The 23,893-nt window shown below is 36.6% G+C and overlaps 1 protein-coding gene across 1 annotated transcript in view; it reads right to left on the reverse strand.

Moving 5' to 3' along the window:
* Positions 1-23,893, reverse strand: part of LOC148755285 (uncharacterized) — a 72,137-nt gene that overhangs the window by 35,379 nt on the left and 12,865 nt on the right. Inside the window, 5 exon segments of the mRNA XM_088792676.1 lie at positions 8,323-8,428; positions 10,100-10,181; positions 20,293-20,356; positions 20,914-20,999; positions 21,808-21,810. Of these exon segments, the coding sequence (XP_088648802.1) occupies positions 8,323-8,428; positions 10,100-10,181; positions 20,293-20,356; positions 20,914-20,999; positions 21,808-21,810 (341 nt within the window).

The raw sequence follows: 23,893 nt of genomic DNA on the forward strand, positions 1-23,893 counted from the left end.
AATCTATTAGGTTAAATAAAAATAACAAAGTTTAGAAGAAAAATGAAGACATTTTTCACACAGATAGTGTGCAAGTCACATTATTCTAAATTAAACTGTTGTGCGTAATACTAGTGTTTGTGTTAAAAAAACAACAAAGGAGTTGTATATAAATGCTTGTCCATGTATAGAACATAGAAGAACTTATTTAAAAAAAAAGTGTTGACCTTCTGGAGAGAATTGGGACTAGGAGTTGGGGTTTTGGGAAGCTGACTTAATTCTCATTGGCTTTTACTGTATTGTTTGAATTCTGTACTGTGTTCACATATTATCTTTTTAAAAATTAAAAAGTAAATATAGAAATAAAGTTATTCATAATGACCTACGCCACCCATGCCGCCTCCTTCTCATTTCACTCACCCACCTGCAGGGGACGGCACACTCTTTTCTCTGCTCCTCAGAGTACCCTGAGGCAGTGCCCCAGTCAGCCTCCACTTTTCTTAACTAATTCTTTACTAATTGATGCTAATGCCTTTTAGAAGCGTTGCAAGCCTCAGGGGAAAGCTTCTGCCTGAACTCTGTATGGCTGATAATCTGTCCTGTCTCATAAAAAACGACAGTATTGTGACTCTTGCTTATCACTCTTGTCCCTCTTCTTTCCACGCTGTCATCCCAAGTTATCCTCCCTCACAGAAAACTGCACAGAGGCTTTAAGTAGCTACCGTATTATCTTTAGGATAAACAGTAGCTTGAATGAGATTTTAAAAAATAAAGTCAAGGCAATTTTAAATAGAGGCTTGACAGTAGATCTGCCCTTTTGAGGACTATGAGACCAGAGGATAGAAATGATCTGTCCCTGGCCTACCTTGATCCCTGAGAGTTCCCCCTATCCCGACGTATTTTGTTATAGAAAAAGAAGTGGCAAAAATACATTGTAGTGATGAATTGTCTATATATTCTGACTCCTGACCTCTCATTCCATGAAGTTAATTTGGAGCTCTGTCTGTCCTATTAGCAAACAACAGGAATCTGAATCTCAGATTTGTGCACAGAGTAGTAATTTACATTCACAGTGTTAACCTCCAATCTTGGGTCTCTTGAGTTCAACTGCATGTTTTTAATTATTATTCTATTTCCTCTAAATTCAGAAGATAAAACTTGGGGGCGGGGGAGAGGCGGTGTTATTTTGCTCCAACCAAAAGAGGAGAATGTAGCAAACTGTTAAACCAAGGAACTTTCTTAAAGAGTTTTCCAACGCACTATGAGATCAGTTAACAATATTTATATACACTCAAGCACTTTGAAATCTCAAGTTGTTTTAATCAGCTGTCATTTTGGTGTCAAACTCTGGTCATTTTAATGTGAAACAAAGGTCAGCAGAGGGTTTGTGAAATACTGTATAGTTATTGAACTCTGCTTAACCTCTCAACAGTAGGTCCCTATTGCATATTCCTGCTCTCTAGGTCAAATGGGATTTTATGATTGTTCACAAATAAAATATATAAAAATAAAGCAAAGTAAAAATGTCAAATTAATATTTAAAGCATTATCAACAATTAAAAATGGACACCACCCAGTATGCTTTATGCTACTTTGGCATTGATTATTAAGAAACATTTATATCTAAGACTGATATCCAATACACATGCAATGCCAATTTAATTTTTTTTGTATGTAAAATAAGATAGCACAGTCATTTTTTTCATTGCTCATTCTAGAAATTATACTGTAAAGATCATTCCAAATTTTGCTAAATTGTTAGCCCTAAAAAATGTATTATTTATTTCTAAAGCTTATTCTCTCAGTTTCTTGTTTAACCCCAAAATAATATAATTATATATGGTAATCTATAATAATCTAAAATAATATATATCTCAATAGCCATTTCTGGCTTTTTTCTAGAATTTTGACTTTTACCTTAAATTTTTTTTGCTAATCTGCATCAGGATAATGAATTGTACAGGATTATTTTATTACAAGAATTAGCCATCATCTTAAAGAGTAAGGGCTTAGAATTATGCATTCAAATCATGACAAATGAGGAGAAGTATTTCAAGGTGTGAATTTGATTTCCTTTAAGTGAGCTTTCGCCCTTCAGAGCGATACACTCTCCCAGTTCATATTTTGCTGTCATTTGCACCTTGTCCATTCATTCATTAAACATACATGTAGTGGGCACCTATGATGAGCCAGGCACTACTCTTGGTGCTGGACAGTTGGTAGTGAGTGGTAACAATCACTTGTCTGCTGAGAGTTTACATTTTAGAAGGGAGAGACAGACAGTAGACATGATAAATGAATAATATAATTGCAGACAGTGGTAAGTTTTATGATACAAAGAAGGTAATAGGCTACGGGAGGTGCTACTTCAGTTATGGTAATAAAGACAGGCCTCTCTTTATCTTTACTTAACTTGATACTCAAGTACAGCATTTCCATATACCGTGTTTCCCGAAAATAAGATCTAGCCAGACAATCAGCTCTAATGTGTCTTTTGGAGCAAACATTAATATAATACCCAGTCTTATATTATATTATGTTAGATAAGGCCCGGTCTTATATTAATGTTTGCTCCAAAAGACACATTAGAGCTGATTGTCCAGCTAGGTCTTATTTTCGGGGAAACACGGTACAAGTATAAGATTTATTCACACCAACTATTTTTCTAATGATTAAAGCATTGATATGCCTCAACTTGTTGTGTCTGGATTCAGTCCCTGCCACTTGACTGAAGTGTTTTCGCCAAAGTCACCAGCAACATCCTTATTGCAAAATCCAATGAGAATTTTTTGGTTTTTATCTTATTTGACCTCTTTATAGCATTTGACAGCATTTGACACCAGGATCATTCGATTCTTTTTGAAATATTTTCTTTCCTTGAATTGTTAAATGCCTTCTGTCCTAGTTCTTCTTTCCAACTCTGGCAGATTCTTCTAAGCCTATTTTGAAGGATCCTTTTTGGCAAATCTTTTGCATGTTGAGATGAAATTATTTCTATATGTTGATGTCTCCCCAGTGGCTCCCTACTGGATATCTTGAAAAGTCCTACAGATTTTCCCAACCTGCTTCTTCCCCGATGTTCTCTTTCTCCGTGAGCGGCACCACCATTCACCCAGTGGTCTAAGCCAGATTTCACAATGATCTTTGATGACTCTCTCTCCCTTGTCCCTCACATCCAGTTAAGCCCTGTAAATTCAGCCTCCTAAAGTTCTGTGATCTGCCATACAATGAAAAAAGGGACATAAGCTGGGACATACAGTCATTAAAGTGATTTTGCTAGTCATTAAAACCATTATATTACACTTGTTGGAATGAATATATCCCGCTTTTGAAAGCAAGGAGTGATCCTCTATCATCCCTGAAGTACATAAATTGGTTATTGCCTATTGCAATAAAAATTCCAAGGAAGAAATAAACAGTATAAATATGAGTAAACCACTAACTACATCTATATGGATTGTCCATGAGGAAAAGGGTACAAAATGCATTCAAGAGCTTCGACATAACATATAAGTATAAAATCTAATGAAATAAAATTCAATCAATCTAATCAGCAGAAGAGAAGCCAGCAAGACTAAAACAATTTAAAAATAAGACCTTTATGTAACAGTGTTACAAGTAAATTCAGAAATAACAATGTGACATTATTGAAATACCGGGATTATTGCCAGGATTTACTACAACTAGTTTTCCCTACTTAATATGCATGTGCTTCAGATTATAAAACCAAGAAGTTCATTTGTATGATGAACCAAAGGCCGACACACTGATCAGATGAAACTTTTCACACATTTTCCACAATCTAATTGCCAACACAATATAACCTGATATGCAAAATGCTATCTGCAGTTCAGATAAATTTTAGGGTGAGCTACTTATTCCTTGATTCCAAGGAGAAATGGTAATTTTTTTCTTATTATACAAGCTATATTCATAAAGTATAAGACCAAAGGACAATATTGTCATATTTATTGCTAAAGACAAAATATATTTCAGTATAATAATGTCCTTTCCAAAGGAAAATGTTATCTATATAAACACAATCAATATCTGAGAAAAAAAGAGAAAGGTCAAAAGTTTAAGAAAAATTATCAATGTTATATTTTCACAATGACCTTTCAAGCCAAGTATGACTTGGATTGGGAATATGATTTGGGGAAAAATACCTGGCAAAAACTGTTAAACCAGTGCATCCCTCCAAGTTCAAATTCATCTGTGTTAAGATTTCAGATCTTTTCCCCTAAAACTATTATATTGTTTGTTTATAGCTGGGTCTTCATGTGCTTCTATTTGCTTTTGTCTCTATAATGAAATTTTAAGTTTCCTGAAGGCAGGTGTTCAGCCTATATGGTGTTCGTTTCTCCTATTAAACCCCATACAATATTGAGATTCACAAAATGAAAGCCTGAAAACAAATTAATAAACCCCACATCACGTACTGTGGTACACTGGATCTTGGATTCTGCATTGATCACAGACTGGGGTGGCTGACGCCTTAAAACAGGTCCTGGGTGCCCATATGACACCCCTTCTCTAGTTAAAGACCAGTCCTCTGGCCACAAGAGCAGGCACACAAACAAAGCTTGGCTACTAAGAGCCCTCCTTCTGGACCTTCAAAACTGATTCCAGGAAATGAGTTCTTTTCCTCTATGATTCAGAGCTGTTTGGGTATGAGCCTTGGGGCTGTCGGGGCTGCAGCTTCAGCTTCATGGAGAAGCTGATCTTCACAGCCAACACACAGAAAGCAGATAGGGGAGACAGCCAGAGGCCAGACACCACCCCTAAAACCAGCTTCGCCCCTGCTCTTCCCACAATCAGCTTATAAGAGCCAATAAATTCCACTGACTTACTTTCACGAGTTCATTTAAGAATCCCATCACTAAAGCCAGAATTTCTAACTAGTACAAACACAGATCTGTATTACTATAAGAACACTTGGAATTCATGGAGCCCCAAATCCTCATGGTTGGTATTAAGAAAATGGATTAGAGCAGTGAAGCACCTTGCCTAAAGTCTCGCAGTGAATTTATAAGGAAGCGGGAAACTGTGGCAGATTCTGCAGGTTGGCTCACCCTCACTCATTCTAACTCCAACATTTCCCAGTCTTGCAGCCAGGGTGCCGGCCTTTGGGCAAAGTCCCCAGCAAACAGAACTTGAATGAGAAATGAGCAATGAGGGGTGACCACTGCAGGGAGGGAGTTTGTAACTCTGGGTAGGAGGGTGATGGAGCCATGTGGTTCTTCTGAGACGGCTAATGTGGACTCTGGCATACAGGATCCTACCTGCCTGGTGCAGGAGAGAGAGAGAGAGAGAGAGAGAGAGAGGGAGGGAGGGAGGGAGGGAGGGAGGGAGGGAGGGAGGGAGGGAGGGAGGGAGGGAGGGAGGGAGGGAGGGAAAGAGAGAGGATTGACTGAGTAGTATATAAAATGGTTCTACGGTTCTCCCAAGATTCTGGGAGCCAAGTAATAACTTTCAATAATATTTTATATTAAAAATAATGTCACTTTGAGGTATTATTATAATTATATATGTTTCACTGCCAATTATATTTCTGAGAGGGGAGGTCTTCCAGCTTTGACTAGCTGGCAATGAGAATTGAATTCGCCTACATTCCTAATACATTTTACAGACTTAATGAATTGCACGCACCTAATGATCGGAAGAATTTTCCGTACGTGGACTGCATTCTGGCTACACACCTTTCAAACCTATTTCTCCCTGACTACCCATTTACTTCTGGTTCTGGGAGCTGAAGATCATTCATACAGCAACTAAACTTCTGGCCTCACTTTCAATATCATGAAATTAGGTGAGTTGGTGTGGTTGGGTAGCAACATTCCTGTAGAAAGCAGAGCCTACACCAACAAGGCTGGCGAGAATACACACAGAATGGCCTGGGAGGCTGTCAACATACATGGAAAAGTTTGACAAAAGGGTAGTTAAGGTGGAAAAGGACAGTAATCTTGCTGCTAAAATATTTTACTCTTAGAAAGTCTGCAAAAACATCTGACTCTATTAACACAATGGTAAAGCCTGGGATGGGGAATTAACTTTCTTCTAGCTTTATTGAGGTATAATTGACATATAACATTGTGTAAGCTTAAGGTATAGCATGTGACGACTTAACACATGTATATACTATGAAATGTTTACCACAATAAGATTAGTTAACACATCCTTCACCTCACATGATTATCATTTCACTGTTGTTATGGTGAGACCATTAAAGCTTTACTCTCATAGCAACTTTCAAGTATACAATACAGCAGGGTTAACTATAGTCACCATGCTGTACATTAGATCCCTGGAACTTATTCATCTTAGAACTGAATGTTTGTACCCTTTGACCAACATCTCTCTATTTCTTCACCCCTCAGCCCTGGCAACTACCCTTCTACCCTGTTTCTATGAGATCAATGTTTCTCAGATTCCATATGTAAGCAAGATCATACAGCATTTGTCTTTATCTGACTTATTTCACTCAGCATAATGCCCTCAAGTTCCATCCATGTTATTACAAATGACAAGATTTCTTTCTTTTTACGTGACTGAATAATATTCAGGTGTGTGTCTGTGTGTCTGTGTGTGTGTGTGTGTGTGTGTGTGTGTGTGTAAATAAGGTCCACACTTGTCTCATGAAGCAAAACGTTTTACCTGTAACTATTAATTCAGTATTATTATACTATTCTATGTTTTTTTAAGGCAATTTGATAAATATTAAGGCCTGTTAAAATTCCATAGCAATTATATTTCTCCCCATTTGTCTTTAGGTATCCAATGATTCTGACTTAAATGTCTTAATGCACTGTTATTTAGCACACGAAAGTACATGACTACATGATGTTTATTGTGTATGATACATTTTATGCCATTTGAATCCTACTTTACTATATTATCTCTCCCTATTTTTTTCTTCTCATTCTCTTCCCCCTCTTTTTCTACCTCCTTACCCTTCTTGTTTCTTGCCTATGCTGATATTTCTGACTTTCTTCAATGGTTTTGTTTCAATGTGTATTAGAACACTTATTTGGATTTGGATTTTCATCTATTCTAAGAGACTATCTTTTAATTGAGCAGTTTATAACATTTATGTTTATTTGTAAAACTATCATTTTGCCTTAACTTGAGATCTTGTTTTACGCTTTCTGTTTTAATGTTTGCTTTGTTTGCTGACTTTTGGAATAGTCACACATTCATTCAACAGTATTTACTGAATAATGTATATCAGCCATTGTGACGTATAACTATGTTTTCATTGCTTTTGTTTTATTTGAGTGCCCAAGAAGGTACTTATATGTCAGGTTTCTCTGTTTAAACATCACTTAGTAAAACCTTCATTAACTGCTAAATTTAAATTATGTTCCCCTATTATTCTTTTTCATAACACTTTTTAATCTTCACAGTACTTTTCAATTCCTTACTTGTGGGTTATTGGTTTAATGTCTATCTCCATGAGGATAGTCACCTGGTCTGTTCTGCTCACAATTACATATCTAGAGACCAGAAGTGATTGGCATGTAGAATTCAAATGTTACTTGAAAGAGATAATTAATTAATTAATTAATTATGTAGATAATCTTAAAAATTCAAATTGTAGTTGTCTTTAATTTAAAAACACTTTGATTCTAGGTCAAGTGATTGGATCATAGGCTATTTTCATTCATTTTCCTCTTTATATATTTTTGTACTTATAAATGTTTTTGATCATCATTGTTGATAACAAATAAAATGATTGATGAGTCCCTCCCTATTAAAGAAGAAATTAGCACTAATTTGTCTTTTCATATCTCTCACCAATACTTAACTTATTTTTATTAATAGGGGTTTCAATCTTTAACCCAGATTCTCTTGATCAACTCAACAACATGCTTTAAAAACACAATATGGTAGGGAGAATTACTACTGCAGACAGCATGTAAATGATTTGATTCAAGCATCAGAAATTTTATAAAAGTTGTTAGTTGGAGGTACTATATGACCTATCAAAGGATCTTTTACTTCTCATTCTATTGCCTGTGTACATTATGTTAACTTTCTGAACGTAATTTTTAGGTTAAGAGAAAAAAAATGTGTAAGTTTTTTAGTAGAATTTAGTATCCATAAAACTTTTCTAATACTTACTTGTTTCTGGGTATCTGCATACTAAACTGTAAAATTGTTGGTACAGGACTCATTTGTTTCAGTACCTGTCACTCAATACATAAAGTGCTGAATAAATATATAAATACTTTAGGGGAAAATGTTAAGTAATAATAATAATCATCCTTGCTAAGTAATTTGGTCACAAACATGCTTTAAATCTAGTTAGACTGGAAAACCCATCTTTTTGTTTCATGTACAAACCTTTCCAATATACTTTCAGCTGTTCTCCTTCCTCTTTCAGTTGCTTTTGGCCTTCCCATTGTGCAGACAGCAGTTGCTCTAAAACCATTGTGGTAACAAACACTTACTTGTAGACATAAAGTTACAAATATAAACAATGGCATTAATCTATGCCATCATTAATATGCCCTAGAATGGACCATGTAACTATTGATCAGAAAAGCGATTCCAAGTACACACAGACATAAAGTTGCCTTTTCTTAAATGAAATAATGATTTTCATAGAGGTAAAGTGCAAGCTTTAAAAATAAATGGTGGGGATTTATAAGGTAAGGTTATAATAAAAATGTAATTTCATTGGTGAAAGTTAGAAAAATACATAAAAAATTGTTTTAATCCAAGTTGTGGCTTTATTTTTTAACAGAGATAATGTGTCAAAGAATAGGCCTAACACACAGAGTTCAAGAAACTCAAAGCTCTAACTGCAAACACTAGCGTAGATATTATGGGTACTGGTTAAAATTATATGAAGAAACTAGTCCAACTGTGTAGGGTTATCCCAATTATCAAGTGACAAAAACAAACTCAAGACAACAACAAAAGATAAATTGAGACTTAAGTTCATTATAAGGGGGGGTGGACAGTTGGTTAGAGCATGGTGCTGGTACTAGCACCAAGGTTGCCGGTTCGATCCCCACATGGGTCACTGTGAGCTGTGCCCTCCTTAAAAAAAAAAGTTCATTATAAGAAATACGTTCTTCAAAAACTAATTTTTTTTAAACTACTGTTGAGTCAACACTGAATTTAATAAATTATTTAAAAATTTTGCTAGCTAAACAACTCAATAACTAATTACAACTATATCTGACCTTTATTTCTGAATTTAGATAAATATTTTTGTGGCTTTAAATCATACTGCTACTTAAACTTCCAATCAAGCCTTTTCTTCTTTTTGGGATGAGAATTTGGAAATCCCCTGTTGGCAACAATCTAAATGTGCAACAAGAATGGCATGGTTCCATACACTATGGTATGTGCCGCTAGTAGGGTGCTATGGAGCACTTTTGAAATAACATGAAAAAGTATTTAATGTTGAGGAAATGCTCCTAATGTTAATATAATCTAAATATGTGTGTTTATGTTTGCATGTGCCTGCCACCCTTTTCTGTTTATGCTAATTTGAATTGTCACTTGCAATCAAAAAAGTCCTAATTAGAATAGTTGTAGATTATGGATAAACAAATGGCACTTTAAAGAAAGGTGTATTTTGTCAGTTTGCTTTTCTTTACACTGATGCTTTATTTTAGACATAGCATTGCTTTGTAGCCTTCAGAGGCCTTGTCAAAGCAATAGGATAAAAGAATGAAGCACATATGCCTGAATTTTATGTTTCCTGCCTTGAATATACCACATGTAAAATAGTAACATTATTTTTAATATCTTATAGATATATGTTCTCTGTATTAGTACTTCAAAATCTACCCTACAGTCCTTTTCTACAATGCTTTGTAATTATGGTATTACCATACACATCTGTAGTTTTATATGAATAATGATTACTGTAAATTTAAGGAATTACCCTAAGTGTAATTGTAAGTTCTGGAATTTATATATACCACTTAATCTTACCAATATTAAGAACCCAAGGATAGTCTGTGGGTTTATCCTCCCACCATGTTTTCTGCCTACTTTCCCCAGGAAATTAATACTTTATGTCTAATTAAATCCCTCTATCTATTGCACAGAGGGAAATTTACGTGCTTCCTCCCTGAACTCTAAACAGGTAACAAAATCACACAGGAGAAAACCTTATAAAAGGAAGAAGGAAGAGACCCCTTTGCTCCTTGAGTCTGCACTATTCCACCTTCAATACCTAAACACTGGAGAAAAAAAACAGGATCATGTATTTTAACACAAAATCTGTTCATTACTTTTAATACAAAGCTGTTTTTAAAAATGAACTCAAAAATTAAAGAGTGGAGAATATTAGAAATTCCCCTAAAATGAGAACTGCAAGTTATTTTAACTTGCTATGTATTTAAATTACATCACTGTTGAAGGCGGAAGAATTTGAAAGTCTGGGAGACCTAGATTTAATTCCTAGTTTAGCTGTGTTCTCAGGAAAGTTACTCAACCCTTTTGTAAAATGAGCATAAAAACTACTTTCAGAAGAGAGATGTAAAGATAAAGTACCTATAAGGAGCCTATCTCACACCATGACAGTAGTAATACAATAGCTGATACTCAATTAATTTTCCTCTTCCTTTCCCAAGTGACTGTTCAGAAACCAAGTGCATTTTGAACTGAATTCCTAGCTGCAAACTATTCAATGTGAAAAATGTAGCCGATTCATATTCTACAACCTGAAAGGAATATTTAAAAACCTCTAGAATTTAAATGATTTGAAATAATATTATTTCAATGTGTTCAAGAAAGTTCTCTTAGAATTTCTTACATTTTATAACCTTGTTAGTTTCGTCTTTAAGTGCATATACAAGTGCTGGTTTAATATCAAGAAGCCAAACAAAAATATAATGGAACCTCTTAATTCAGGCATATAATGTAACTAAACAACCTGCAGTACCATAAAGTCAGTAAAGTAAACACTGGAAAAAGATAGTTGGCCCTGTTGTCTCTGTTAAACACGTCAAAGTGCTGCATCTAAAAATATTTGAAAAATCTGCCTAATTTCCATCTGTTATATTTCATAGAGGATAACTAAAAGTTCATGTGAAAGTTCACAGTAAGTTCAAATATGTCATATCAGGTCATTTACAGGATAAAAGTTCACTGGGAGTTTATTATTATTTTTGAAATACTGAAGTGGAAAAAGAATAAATATACTAATTGCAGTTATTTTATATTGCATTATGACCACTGCATTTTTAAGCACCATAAATACAAATTACAAATTTTAAAAGGCCACGTGCAATGCATAATGGCAACAATGATGATTATAAGGAAGATGCCTGAGATAATATCCTCGGGACCGTTCTTAGGGAAGAAACAATAGATCAACTTTCGTTGTGCTAGATATTATTTAAAGACCCACAGTTGTCACATTTTACATCATATTGAATACTTTGTTTAAATGACATATATGGAAAGTAGAAAAAGGGGAGGAACATCAGAAAGAGTAAATGAATACAGGCACACTTCATTTTGTTGTGCTTTGCTTTCTTGTGCTTCACAAATATTGTGGTTTTTACAAACTGAAGGTTTGTGGCAACCCTGCGCCAACTAAGTCTATTGGTGCCATTTTTCCAACAGCATTTGTTCACTTCTTGTATCTGTGTCACATTTTGGTAATCCTCGCATTAATTCAAAGTTTTTAATTATTGATAATATTTTGTTACAGTGATTGGTAATCAGTGATCTTTGAGTTACTATTGTAATTGTTTGGGACAGCCATGAACTGTGCCCATATAAGATGGTGAACTTAATAAATATGTATGTTCTGACTGCAGCCATTTCCTGTCTCTCTCCCTCTCCTGGGGCCTCCCATTCCCTGAGAATAAACAATATTGAAACAAGGCCAAATAATAACCCTGCAATGGTTTCTAAGTGTTCAGGTGAGAAGAAGAGTCAGTTGTCTCTCACTTTAAATCAAAAGCTAGAAATGATTAAGCTTAGTGAAGAAGGCTTGTCAGAAGCTGGGATAGGCTGAAAGCTGGGCCTCTGTGCCAAACAGTTCACCAAATTGTTAATGCAAAGGAAAAGTTCTTGAAAGAAATTAAAAGTGCTCCTCCAGCGAACACATGTGTAATAAGAAAGTGAAAACCTTATTGCTGATATGGAGAAAGTTCTAGTGGTCTGAATAAATGATCAAACCAGCCACAGCATTTCCTTAAGCCAAAGACTAATCCAGGAAAAGGGAAAAAGTGGTCTCTATAACATAAAAATGCACGATGAAGCAGCAGGTGCTTATGTAGAAGCTGTAGCAAGTTATCCGGAAGATCTAGCTAAGATAATTCATGAAGGTGGCTACACTAAATAACAAACAACAGACTTTCAATGTAGACAAAACTGCCTTCTATTGGAAGAAGATGCCATCTAGGACTTTCATAGCTAGAGAGGAGAAATCAATGCCTGGCTTCAAAGCTTCAAAGGACAGGCTGACTCTCATTAGGGACTAATGCAGCTGGTGACTGTAAATTGAGGCCCATGTTAATTTACCATTCTGAAAATCCCAGGACCCTTAAGAATTAGGCTAAATCTACTCTGTCTGTGCTCTATAAATGGAACAACAAATCCTGGATGGTAGTACATCTGTTTACAACATGGTTTACTGGTGTTAATAAGCAGCAAAAACGATTAGCAGGAAAAGAGAAGCCAAACAAAATATTTTTAAAAATCTGTATTAAAGAGGGTGGGTAGAGTATGAACCATTTACTAATTTATGATAAATATTTCATGTGTGTGTGTATATATATTTATATATATATATATATGTATATGTATACACACACACACACACACACACACACATATATATAAATTTTTTAACTGTGAGAAAAGGAAAGATAATTCTGAGTAAGATGAAAACATGGTTGAAAAATGGCTTGTAATGAGGGTTGGGGCAGATCACAGGTTGTCTTCCTTGACCTTGAGAATGTTCTCTTATTATTTGGCACTAACAACAGTGCCCTTCTTAGAACTTAGTTTTTTCCTCCCACAATCCCTGAATCTGATGGGTAAGAATTTAAACAACACTCTCTCCAATACCCTCAGCTTTCCCCTTGTCCTTTGTCTTAGCCAGATTGCCTGATTCTCCCCTTGCTGTTTTCCCCCCACACTCCAAGCCTCTCTCATCCATTCCCAAGACTCCACCTATCAACTCTCACTGAATGACAAAAAGACAGTTGTCTTTTTCTCACATTCCTCTGAGCTACTTCCAATTGTTTATATGTTCCATACATACCAAAAACTAAATGAAACACTGTTTCTGCCTCTGTTATTACCATTGTTTCTATTATTACTACCACTACCATCACTGCTACTACTGCTTCATTATTTTTAGTACTACCATTATTATTGTTTCTACTGAGTACCATTTACTTAAGTGTTTACTATGTGCCAGACACGGGACTCAGCCTTTACCAACAGCAACCTACTTATTGTAATATTTACAACAACCCTATGAGCGTGTATTATTCTCTTATTTCATACTTGAAGAACTCAACAAGACTCAGGACTACATCACTACTGTGTTTCCCTGAGAATAAGCCCTAGCATGATTTTTTCAGGATGACATCCCATGAACATAAGCCCTAATGTGTCTTTTGGATCAAAAATTAATACAAGACCCGATCTTATTTTCGGGGAAACACAGTACAATTAAGACATGCAACAATATGTTCAGATAAAATCAAAGCATGCTTCTATTAATACAATTTATCTTTTATTAGTCTACAAATATTTGCTGAACATCAAAGTGCAAAACAATAAAATAAAAATGAACATTTTATTGAAAATTACTATGCATTTTTGGTTCTGTTCTAAGTGCTTTATTCACTCATAATAATGCAATGAGAGTAGATATTACCATTATCTTTATTCTCCAGATGAGTGAATTAAGGCACATAAAGGCTGAGTAACTTGTCCCATCTCATGGAGCTAGTAAGTGACAAAACCAGGAGACCAGGCAATGTGTCTAGAGTTCATGTTCTTTAATTTCTATTCTGGGCTAAGTGATACATCTGATAAATCTGTAGAAATGTAAAGATCCATGCCCTTAAAAAGTTTAGTCTGGTTGAACAAATAAGACCAAGATGATAAAACCTAGGAGATCAGATTTCTGATACTTCAATTATTAGCAAGTTGGAAAGCTGTTGAACTGGAAATAAGAGGCATGGAAACCAATTAAAAGACAGTCTTTAGAATACAGGTAAGAAAACTACAAATGTGGATGAAAATGAAAGGAAGAAAATGAAAGATATTATGGATTGAAAATTGACCTTACTGGTGATTGATGAGATAAGGGAGACCATGGAAGAGAACAAAGATCGCCTGAGACTAGGTCAGTGGGAGACTGACCATATCACTGTCAGAAATGTATAAATCTTAGAGGCTGATGACTTTGAGGTAAGAATAAAATTGTAAATAAAAACAAATCTATTCAGATATTCCTAATGGAGTTATAATACAGTCAGTAGACGTAAATTTGAAAGTCATCTGCTCCCAAGTAAGGTTCAATACAGCAAAAATCAAGTTGATCACTCTGAGGGAGAGAATACTGACCTGTAAGAGCAAAAGGTTGAGGACACATTTCCCACTGTTGCTATAAACCTCATGTTTTCTTTGCTTCCACTAGTCTGGAACCCTATGACAGTTTAGGAGGAGAAGGAAGAGATAGGAAGAAGAGTGAGCAGCACCTGCTTGGCTCTAGACAAGGTTCAGAGCAAGAGTGGGAGACAAGAATGGAAAGAGCCACTGTGTAGATGGAGAGAGGTCTGGAATGTCATCTGCAGATTCCTAATTTACAGCAGAGGCAAAGGCCTATGTATTGTGAGGTTCTTATAGGTAAGTTGCCTCATGATGTAGGAATTTCTGAGAGTCGGGATCAAGGGACTTCTAACAACAAAGCCCTGAATTGAGTAGGGTGATAGAAAAAACAATTTCCTAGCATGGCCTGAAATTTCAAGGTTCCGGTATACTTAGTGTATTTAGTTCTTAAAGAGATAGACTCTTGGAGTATTTCTATTTTTGGTACTGTCTTAATTTCCTGGGGCTGCCACACAAAGTACCAAAAACTGGATGGTTTAAAGCAACAGAAATCTATTATCTCAGTTCTGGAGATTAGAAGCTTGAAATCAAGGTGTAAACAAGCAGGGCCATGCTCTCTGATGGCTCTAGGGGAGAATCCTTCATCGTCCTTTCCTAGCTTCTGGTGGTCTGCCAGCAACATTTGGTGTTTCTTGGTTTACAGATGCATCACCCCAGTTCTGTCTTCACAGCATCTTCACATTGTTGTCCCTGTGTGTGTGTGTGTGTGTGTGTGTGTGTGTGTGTGTCTTTCACTAGGTCCAAATTTCTACTTTGTATAAGAATAAACATCCTGTTGGATTAGGGCCCACCCTAATAATCTCATTTTGACTTAATTAGCTCTGTAAAGACCCTATTTCCAAATGAGGTCACATTCTAAGGTACTGAGGGGTTAGAACTGCACTTTGGGGGACACGATTCAACCCAAAACAGGTACAAAACTCAGCTCGATAATAAACTAGAGATGATAAATATCTCAGACTAAACCTAAATATTTTTTCAGTTATAACTCACACACACAAAAATAGATCAGTAGAGGAAAAATAACTGCTCACTAACATGTCACAAATAAACAGATATGTACGTGTGCCACCCTGTGGTAAACCACACACCTTATAAATTTTTATACAAATAAAGAGGCTATATGTACTGGTTTTAGCTAGCTTAATTTTTAAAAATTCAGTTTTTACCTTGAAAATATTCTTCTGAATCCCTTATAGAATCAGGACCATTCTGAAAGCAAGTTTGATGGTCTTGTATTTAGGATCCCAATAACTACACCTGGCAGGTGCTTCATAAATGTTTATTCTTGGGAGTTGACTGTGTGTATGATAGACTAATGCTTAAAACCAGAAGAATTTATCTTAAAGAAATAATCAAGAAAAGACATAATGATTTAGCTATAAGGATATCCACCATAGCTTATTTAAAATAGTAAAAAACAACAAAAAAATGGAACCGACACGTAGGTTCAATTCTAAGTTAGTTAGGTCATTTGTATCATATATTAGTATGATATACTGCCATGAAAATGATGTTTTGGAAAACACTGAACATATTATTGTTCAAAGGACATTATTTAAAAAATTAGATTAGATAATATTCATAGTATAATCTCATTCTTGTTTGAGATACATATGATACAATCTTCATGTTTATAATACTGTACATATTTTGTGGTCACCACAACAAGATGTGATGGACCCCCCAATCCCCACCACCTGAATTTGGTTCAGATGTAGAGACTGATGATGGTGACACACACAAATACTAAGAGCATATGAAAAAGTTTACTACACACATAATTATGCTTTCTGGGTCTAGCGCTCAGTCGACCTGGGATTCTGGACTCCTCTGTGTTTTGAGGTTTCCACACATGGCCATGTAAACTATGTAGTTCACAACCAACATGTGGGGCCACCCTATAGGGGTTCATGTGAGGATTAAATGAGCTGCCACACAGCATTCAACACAGAAAACCATTCCAAACATTTTAAAACTAGTTAATTCTTAATAATCAGCCCATGTCATTTAACATAAAAAATGAATAATGCCAATTTTTTTCCCTAAGAAAACATCTGCGCAGCCGTGTCTCATTTTAAATACGCCACAAATAAAAATTTAGATTTCTACAGATAAAGTACAAGTGACAAATGATTTCCCTTTAAAATAGCTGTTCTTGTCCATATTATTTTATTGTATAAATAGTTTCTCATAAAAGTAATATCTGGTCATCAAAGAACATCTGAAAAGTAAAAATAGAAGAGATTACTCATTAAGCCACTATGAACCATAGTAGCTGGTATAAATTCTTCCCTGATCCTTCTCTCCGCATAGGATTTTAATGTTTATTTTTTCAACATTTTAAATCAGAATATTGGTATACATTTTTCATCATGCATTTATTTTCCTGAAATTAAATAATATGTCTTTCCTATGTTTTATAATTATTACAAACATAATTAATGATGGTGTATTACCATTTCCTTATTATTAGATATTTTAAGGTATTTATGGGTTTTCCCCCTTATTACTATTTTTTTTTAAACATAATCCTGGTGCTGTGTCCAAAAGCCTAGAACCCACTTTCTCTGACCTTGTATATCCCCTCTATTATCAGATCTTTTCAGTTCTACCTCCTAAAAAATTATTTAACCAATACACTGCTCTCAGTTTCTCCCTTGCTCAAGGTACTAGCTCTCAACTGGCCTTTGGCAACAGCTTATCATTCGAGTCTGTTGCCCCTAACTTGCTAGGTAGCCAGAATTATCCTGTTAGAACTTACTCTGTATGTGTGTTATTTCTTTGCTTTTACTTTTCTTTAGTGGTTCTTGATTTGTGATCAAGATAAAGTACAAAATCCTAACCATTGCATTCAGAGTCCTCTGTTCTCTGGCTCCTGCCTACTTCTCTAAGACTGGCCTCTCCCCATCCTTCCAGCTCTTTCTCTCCATCCCATTATCTTGGACTTCTCAGTTCCTGCATCGCTCTACAGTGTGCCTTCAGGCCCTGGAATGTGCAGTGCCATTTCTTCCACTTAGAACCTTTGGATATTTTTCCAGAATAAATTCTATTCACCCTGAAGGTCTCAATTTAAGTGTCACTGCCTCTGGAGGACCTTCCCATCCCCTTCAGAAGAGGTTAGGGGCCCCCACTATAAATTTCCTAGGCTCTCTGAACATTCCCTTTCGTAATGGTCATCATATCTAGCAACAATTAAGATGCTTGTTGGGTCGTTACAGACAGACAGTGTATTATGTGTTTCAGCTGGTCCTCTTATTTAATCCTCATAATAACCCATGTGGATATGAAGATTAGGAAGCAGCCCCGGAGATTATGTAACTTTCCCAGGTCACACAATTAGCAAGAGATAATGATAAATACTAGAAGCTTCTGGAGTATACATAGGACACAATTTGCTCAAAATATTAGTAAAACCAAGATTACAAAGAATAGCACTTCTTCAGTGGGAGGAAGAGAAGAGAGGAAAAGAAAGATCAATTTCAGGAAAAGCTAGGCTCTAAAGAGATTAACTGACTGGAGAAGAGAGGGAAGGAAGAGTCTGCTGGAGGAGGAGCAGGGCCCAAAGGTACGCGGATTTGAGGATCAATATGAAGGAATCTGGCTTCAAAGCAGCCTCCCACGGGAGAGTGGAGACTTAAAACTAGATAATACAGCTTCATAGGAGCAAAGTTATGGACGGGGTTGGTTCTGAATGGGTGAACAGGGAGATCCCAGAAACCTACAGTATGGATCCTCCTTTCTATCTACATAGCACAATTGTCACCATTCTTTCTCCATATGGAGAAGCCAATTTGACTTGAGAGTATTTTACAACTAAGAACCTCAAGCTCCTAAGGGATTAAATGGAAGCACATCAAGAGCTGGGAATTGGACCAGGAAAGGGTTAATATACCTAATTTTAGGAAAAATTACTATTAAAAAATTAACATAAGCAAAATAGTCCCCAAACATTTAGAAGCGTCCTCAAACTCTAAAGACTTCTCTAATTACCTTAAGATTCCACTGGATTCCAAGGTATTAAATATAAAGCCTGGGGATACTGAATACAAAAGTGCAGAAATTATTATACCAACCACATATATCAGTTTATAAACCAGTTTCGTGTGGCCATCTCTGAATAACTTGGTTAACGACAACAACAAAATATTCTATCATTTTTTTAATGGAGTATCGTTGTTCTATGAAATCAAATTGGAAACTCACTGTGTGCTCCTTGGTACACTAGACATATTAAACCTGAAATAGGAAAGCAATTTATTTATTTGACTTGCTTTTTATATCTTAAAGTTTACAAACGGGCACCTGAAAACACATTTTGTAATGGCCAAAGAAAATTAACTGTGTGTTAGTAAGTAAAACAAAGACGATAAGCCCGACGTGATAAATGTGTTCTCCCCATGAACTTACAGTATGAATGAGGGGGTCCCAGCACTGTAGCACTGTGGATACAATTCATTCATCTTCCATTAAATGTATCTAACCTGCTCTTTCATCTATTCATTGAGTTTTTAGTTCAATGATTATATGTTTAATTAATAGAAGTTCATTTGGTCTCTATTCAAATCCACCCAGGCCTTCTTTAAAAGCTTCCTGTTCCCTGCTTTGGCTTTTAGTCTTCAAACATCTTTAACATGCATATTCCATTCTGCATTGAACACTTCCAGTTTGTGAATTCTGTGGACATTTATATACGTTTTACAATTTCAGATTGCAAACTCCTGTTAGTTTGGTGAGGCTTTAACTGTGGAGCAGCTTCTTTGGAGAGAACACCCTGGACCTGCATTTGTGTCTGCCAGATGAGCTGGAAATAGTAGCAGCCATGAACTTTAAGTTACCAAATCAATTACTTGGATTGTGGTTTTCTACCGACCATGAAAGTAGTCTACATTTAAACACCAACCTGTGTGAAGGCAGGTCTGTGATCACAGATTCACAGGGGAGACCCTGTTCCCCCACAAAGAACCCTAGGCCAAGACAGATAAGTAGATAAGTTTCCTTGTTGTTTCATTTTTTTTCCTTCCTTTCTTCATTTTTTCTTTCTCTGTCTCTCTGTTTCTCTGTCTCTTTCTCTCTTTCTCTTTCTTTCCTTCTTTCCTTTCTTTTTCCTTTAAAGAAAACTAAAGGCTCTGTTTTCAAGACATAACATGTCCACTTATTTCAGATGCCATTTTATTTATCAGCTCATCACCATGTTATGAAGGAGCTCTTATGCCTAAAATGCAGTAAACTGTTGCTTTCAAAAACACCTGTTAGTCTGCTCTCAGCAAAATCCTATTCCTACCTTACTGCCTTACTTCCATGTCCCCGCAACATCACATCTCCACCCACCATCCATTATGAGACTCAACATTTACTGGGCACTAACAAGGCATAAGGATGGTATGGCAGAAGCCAGGGACAAGGAAGGCGAGGGAGCATGCCTGGACATGCCATCAAGCTGGGGAACCAAGTGCCCCAGGACTGAACTAAGTGTCACGCGAGTTCAGAGGAGCAGCAGGAGGAAAACATTCCACTAGGCTTTGTAAAGTTTGTGGTTAAGCACAGACAAATAGGTAGGGCCTTGGTGTTAGGCTGTGTTCAATTCAACTGCACTGAAAAACAGCTGCAGGTCTTCTAGAAAACCACCCTGTGTTGCTCCAAACACTATTCTCAGCTTCTCAGTGTAAATCACTAAGTTAGTTGGTTTGATTGGGACCCATTTACTGAACCTCTGTGAGAAGGACCTGTGACAGACACGAGGCATTCAGAGGTAAGGAGACTCCCCAGCCTGCAGAAACACACAGGGCAGTGGGACGCAGAAAAGATCACAGCACATCTGTCTTCTAGGTACATGAACAGTTTACTGAGGGCTGGCACCGGTTTTTACTCACCTGTGTATCCCCTGCCTCCAGCACACACCTGCAGCTTGCAGTGCTCGGTAAAGTAAGGGAAGTGCAAAATACACAGAGCCCCCCCCCCCCCCAATCCTTCCAACTTCTTACAACCAAAGATTTCTAACCCTTAAGGGTTAAAGTTGAATTCCTTTCTTCTGTCCTGCTATTGGTTTAGATATATCAAAGGGACATCATTGAATCAGTTATAGTTGTCAACGAATGTCTCCTCCCTTTACTCCAAGCTTATTGTGTGATCTGGGAGGTAAAAATTATGGTGATTCTTGAGAAAGTCCTCTGATACTCTGACAAGTTTCTGCTGCTACCTGGAGCTCTGGGGAAAAGGCTTTTTTTAAACTATTAACACTTTCAAGCCACATATGTCCACCTACACTCGCAAGGAGGGGAGCAAGAAAGGGCAGGAAGAATAAAGAACACAAGAGAAAGACCTTACCCAAGATACACATCCATGCTTTTAGTGGTGTCTGCATATTTCTTCCCACTCTCCTTATCTGTGATGGTTGATCCTTGCAGAGTCTCCTATAAATATTTTACAAAAATATTTTAAACCTATATTCAGAGACCTTATATTTTATTACATACACCAAAACAATAAAAAACTTACAATAGGCTAAGTAGAATCCTATAAATTTCATTATTGAAATAAAGAAATACCTATGTATTGAAAAAAGGTATTCTGTTTCAGGTACTTTTTATACAACGTTTCATTAGTTTTCCAAATAACACTGTAAGGCAAATATTTCAACCCCCACTTTATAGACAAGGAGCCCAACCACGAGAGGCTGAGTGAAGCCTAGACCAGGCAAACAACCTGGCTTCTCTGTGCTCCTCTGGGTTTCCTCATCTTTAAAGTAGGACACTGATAGTATGTGTCCTCCTGGATTGCTGTAAATACAGATAGAATCTCTTATTGCTTTTGCAAAGTGATTTGCGGAATTTGAAAGGTCCTACAGCAAGTTATCGCCAGTAAAGAATCATGCTTCCTATCAAGCCAAAGTTAAGAACAAGTTACCAATACATTTTCCTGCAAGACCTGAGTTTTGTTTTGTTTTATGCCCATAATCATGAGGTTACGTGTTCAGGGCTCCGGATTCAGGCACGTTTTCCCAGGCTAAGCACCAAAGCACTGGCGAGAACATGGGCACAGGGTGGGTTCTATGACTCCCCTCCCCCAAAAAAGTGGCTCAGGCTAGAGTTATGGAAAATAGGACAAAGTGCCTGAAACTTGTATGAACAACTACAGCACTAGCTGAAGCTACTTAGATATGGTAATTCATTAAAGGGGCATATAATCACTTTATAGAAGCCCCAAAATTGCTCAGTGCACTTTCTGTTCCTCTGAACTCTGTCCACAGCAATGGAGGGGCACCAAAGCCAAAAAGCAACTCCACCACCGAAGCTTAAAGCCGGGACTGCTCCATTCTTAAGTTACCATTAGGGATTTGGTGTGTTATATAGATCATAAAAGATATCTATATTATATAACATAACATATACATATAAAATGTGTTATATATTATGACAAGTGTGATAAAAAAAAAAAAAAATGGTGAATGCTGCTGCCGAGTGCCATCCAATGGAAAGTCAGGGATCTTCAAGATGGGAAGCAGTGCGTCCAATCTTAGTAACAGTGTGTGACAAGTTTCAACTTGTTCAGTGCAGTAAGTGGGGTGTAAGGTACAGTTAAGAGAAGGTGTGTTTTAAAGTGTGCTGTAAATCATCCTCCATCATGACAATGCTCCGTGTCACACATCGCTTCTGGTATATGGCAATTTCTGTCAAATAAAAACATTACGGTGTGTCCTCATCTACCTCATTCACCGATTCTGGCACTGTGCAACTTCTGGCTCTTCCCCAAAGTCAAAATGATTCAGGACATTGAGGCAGCCACGACAGTGCAACTAAAGACACGCACGAAAGAGGGTTTCACTACTAACAATAGCTTTTAATATAAATGAATTAAAAGTTCCAATCAAAAGATAGGGTGGCTGAACGGATAAAAAAAACAAGACCCATATATATGCTGCCTACAAGAGACTCACTTCAGATCAAGACACTCACAGACTGAAACTAAAGGGATGGAAAAATATATTTCATAAAAATGAAAAAAAAAAAGCGAGGGTAGTAATACTTATACCAGACCCCCCCCCCCAAAAAAAAAGACTTTAATATAAAGTCTATAACAAGAGACAAAGAAGGACCCAGTAATCTCACTTCTGGGTATTTATCCAAAGAAACCCAAAACACTACTTTGAGGGGACATATTCATTACATGTTCATTACAGCTTTGTTTACAATGGCCAAGATGTGGAGTCAGCCTGGGTGTCCATTAATAGATGAATGGATCAAGAGGAGGTGGTACATATGTACAATGGAATATTTGCTTGGCCAGGGAGGGGAATGGGTTCTTGCCATCTGCAGCAGCATGGATGGACCTGAAGGCTATTGTGCTGAGTGGAGTATGTCAGAGAAAAACAGACGCAATGTGATTTTGCTTATATGTGAAATCTAAAGAACAAAACAAACAAACAAAACAGAAACAAACTCATAGATACAGAAAACATGTTGATGGTTGCCAGACAAGAAGTGGGATGGGGGCAAGTGAAAAAGGGGGAAGGGATTAAGAAATACAAATCGGTAGTTATAAAATAATCATAAGGATGTAAAGTAAAGCATAGGAAATACAGTCAATAATATGGTAATAACTATGTATAGTGCCAGGTGGTACTACACTAGTCAGGGGGACACTTCTTAAATTATACAAATGTCTAACCATATGCTGTACACCTGAAATTAATAATGAATGTCAACCATAATTGAAAAATTAAAAAGGAGGGATAAGGTGAAGGGGAATAAGAGGTTCAAATTTCCAGTCATGAAACAAATAAGTCATGGGGATGTAACGTACATTACAGCACAGGGAATATAGTCACTAATACTGTGACAGCATGGTGCAGTGTCAGATGGTTGCTGGGCTTATCGTGGTGATCACTTCTTTAGGTTTATAAATGTTGAATAACTATGGTGTACCCCTGAGGCTAATATAATATTGTATGTTAGCTACATTTTAATAAAAGTCTTAAAAGAATAAAAATAATAAATCAAGGGCAAGTTATGGCAGCCAATTCACTCCTAGCAGTTACTTTTTAGGTACTATAAAAATTAAAACCTCTTTTTCAGAAGGAGGATACAGATGAACTAAAAATATACTATTTACATAGTAATAGGACTGCTCTTCAAGGTTATCTCCACAGCAGCTGTCACAAATCATACATCTAAACTCACACACACAGGACATTTTACAGGCCTATGTGAGGCAGGCCAAACGTTCTAGTCCGATAAAGCTAATTAGCAGATCTGTTCTGTTTACACTCAAATGAGTCAATTGATTTCTGCCTGTTCCTGACAGCTAG

The sequence above is a fragment of the Rhinolophus sinicus genome, chromosome 15 (assembly GCF_057876585.1).
Source record: "Rhinolophus sinicus isolate RSI-liver-muscle chromosome 15, RSI-T2T, whole genome shotgun sequence".
Lineage (NCBI taxonomy): Eukaryota > Metazoa > Chordata > Mammalia > Chiroptera > Rhinolophidae > Rhinolophus > Rhinolophus sinicus.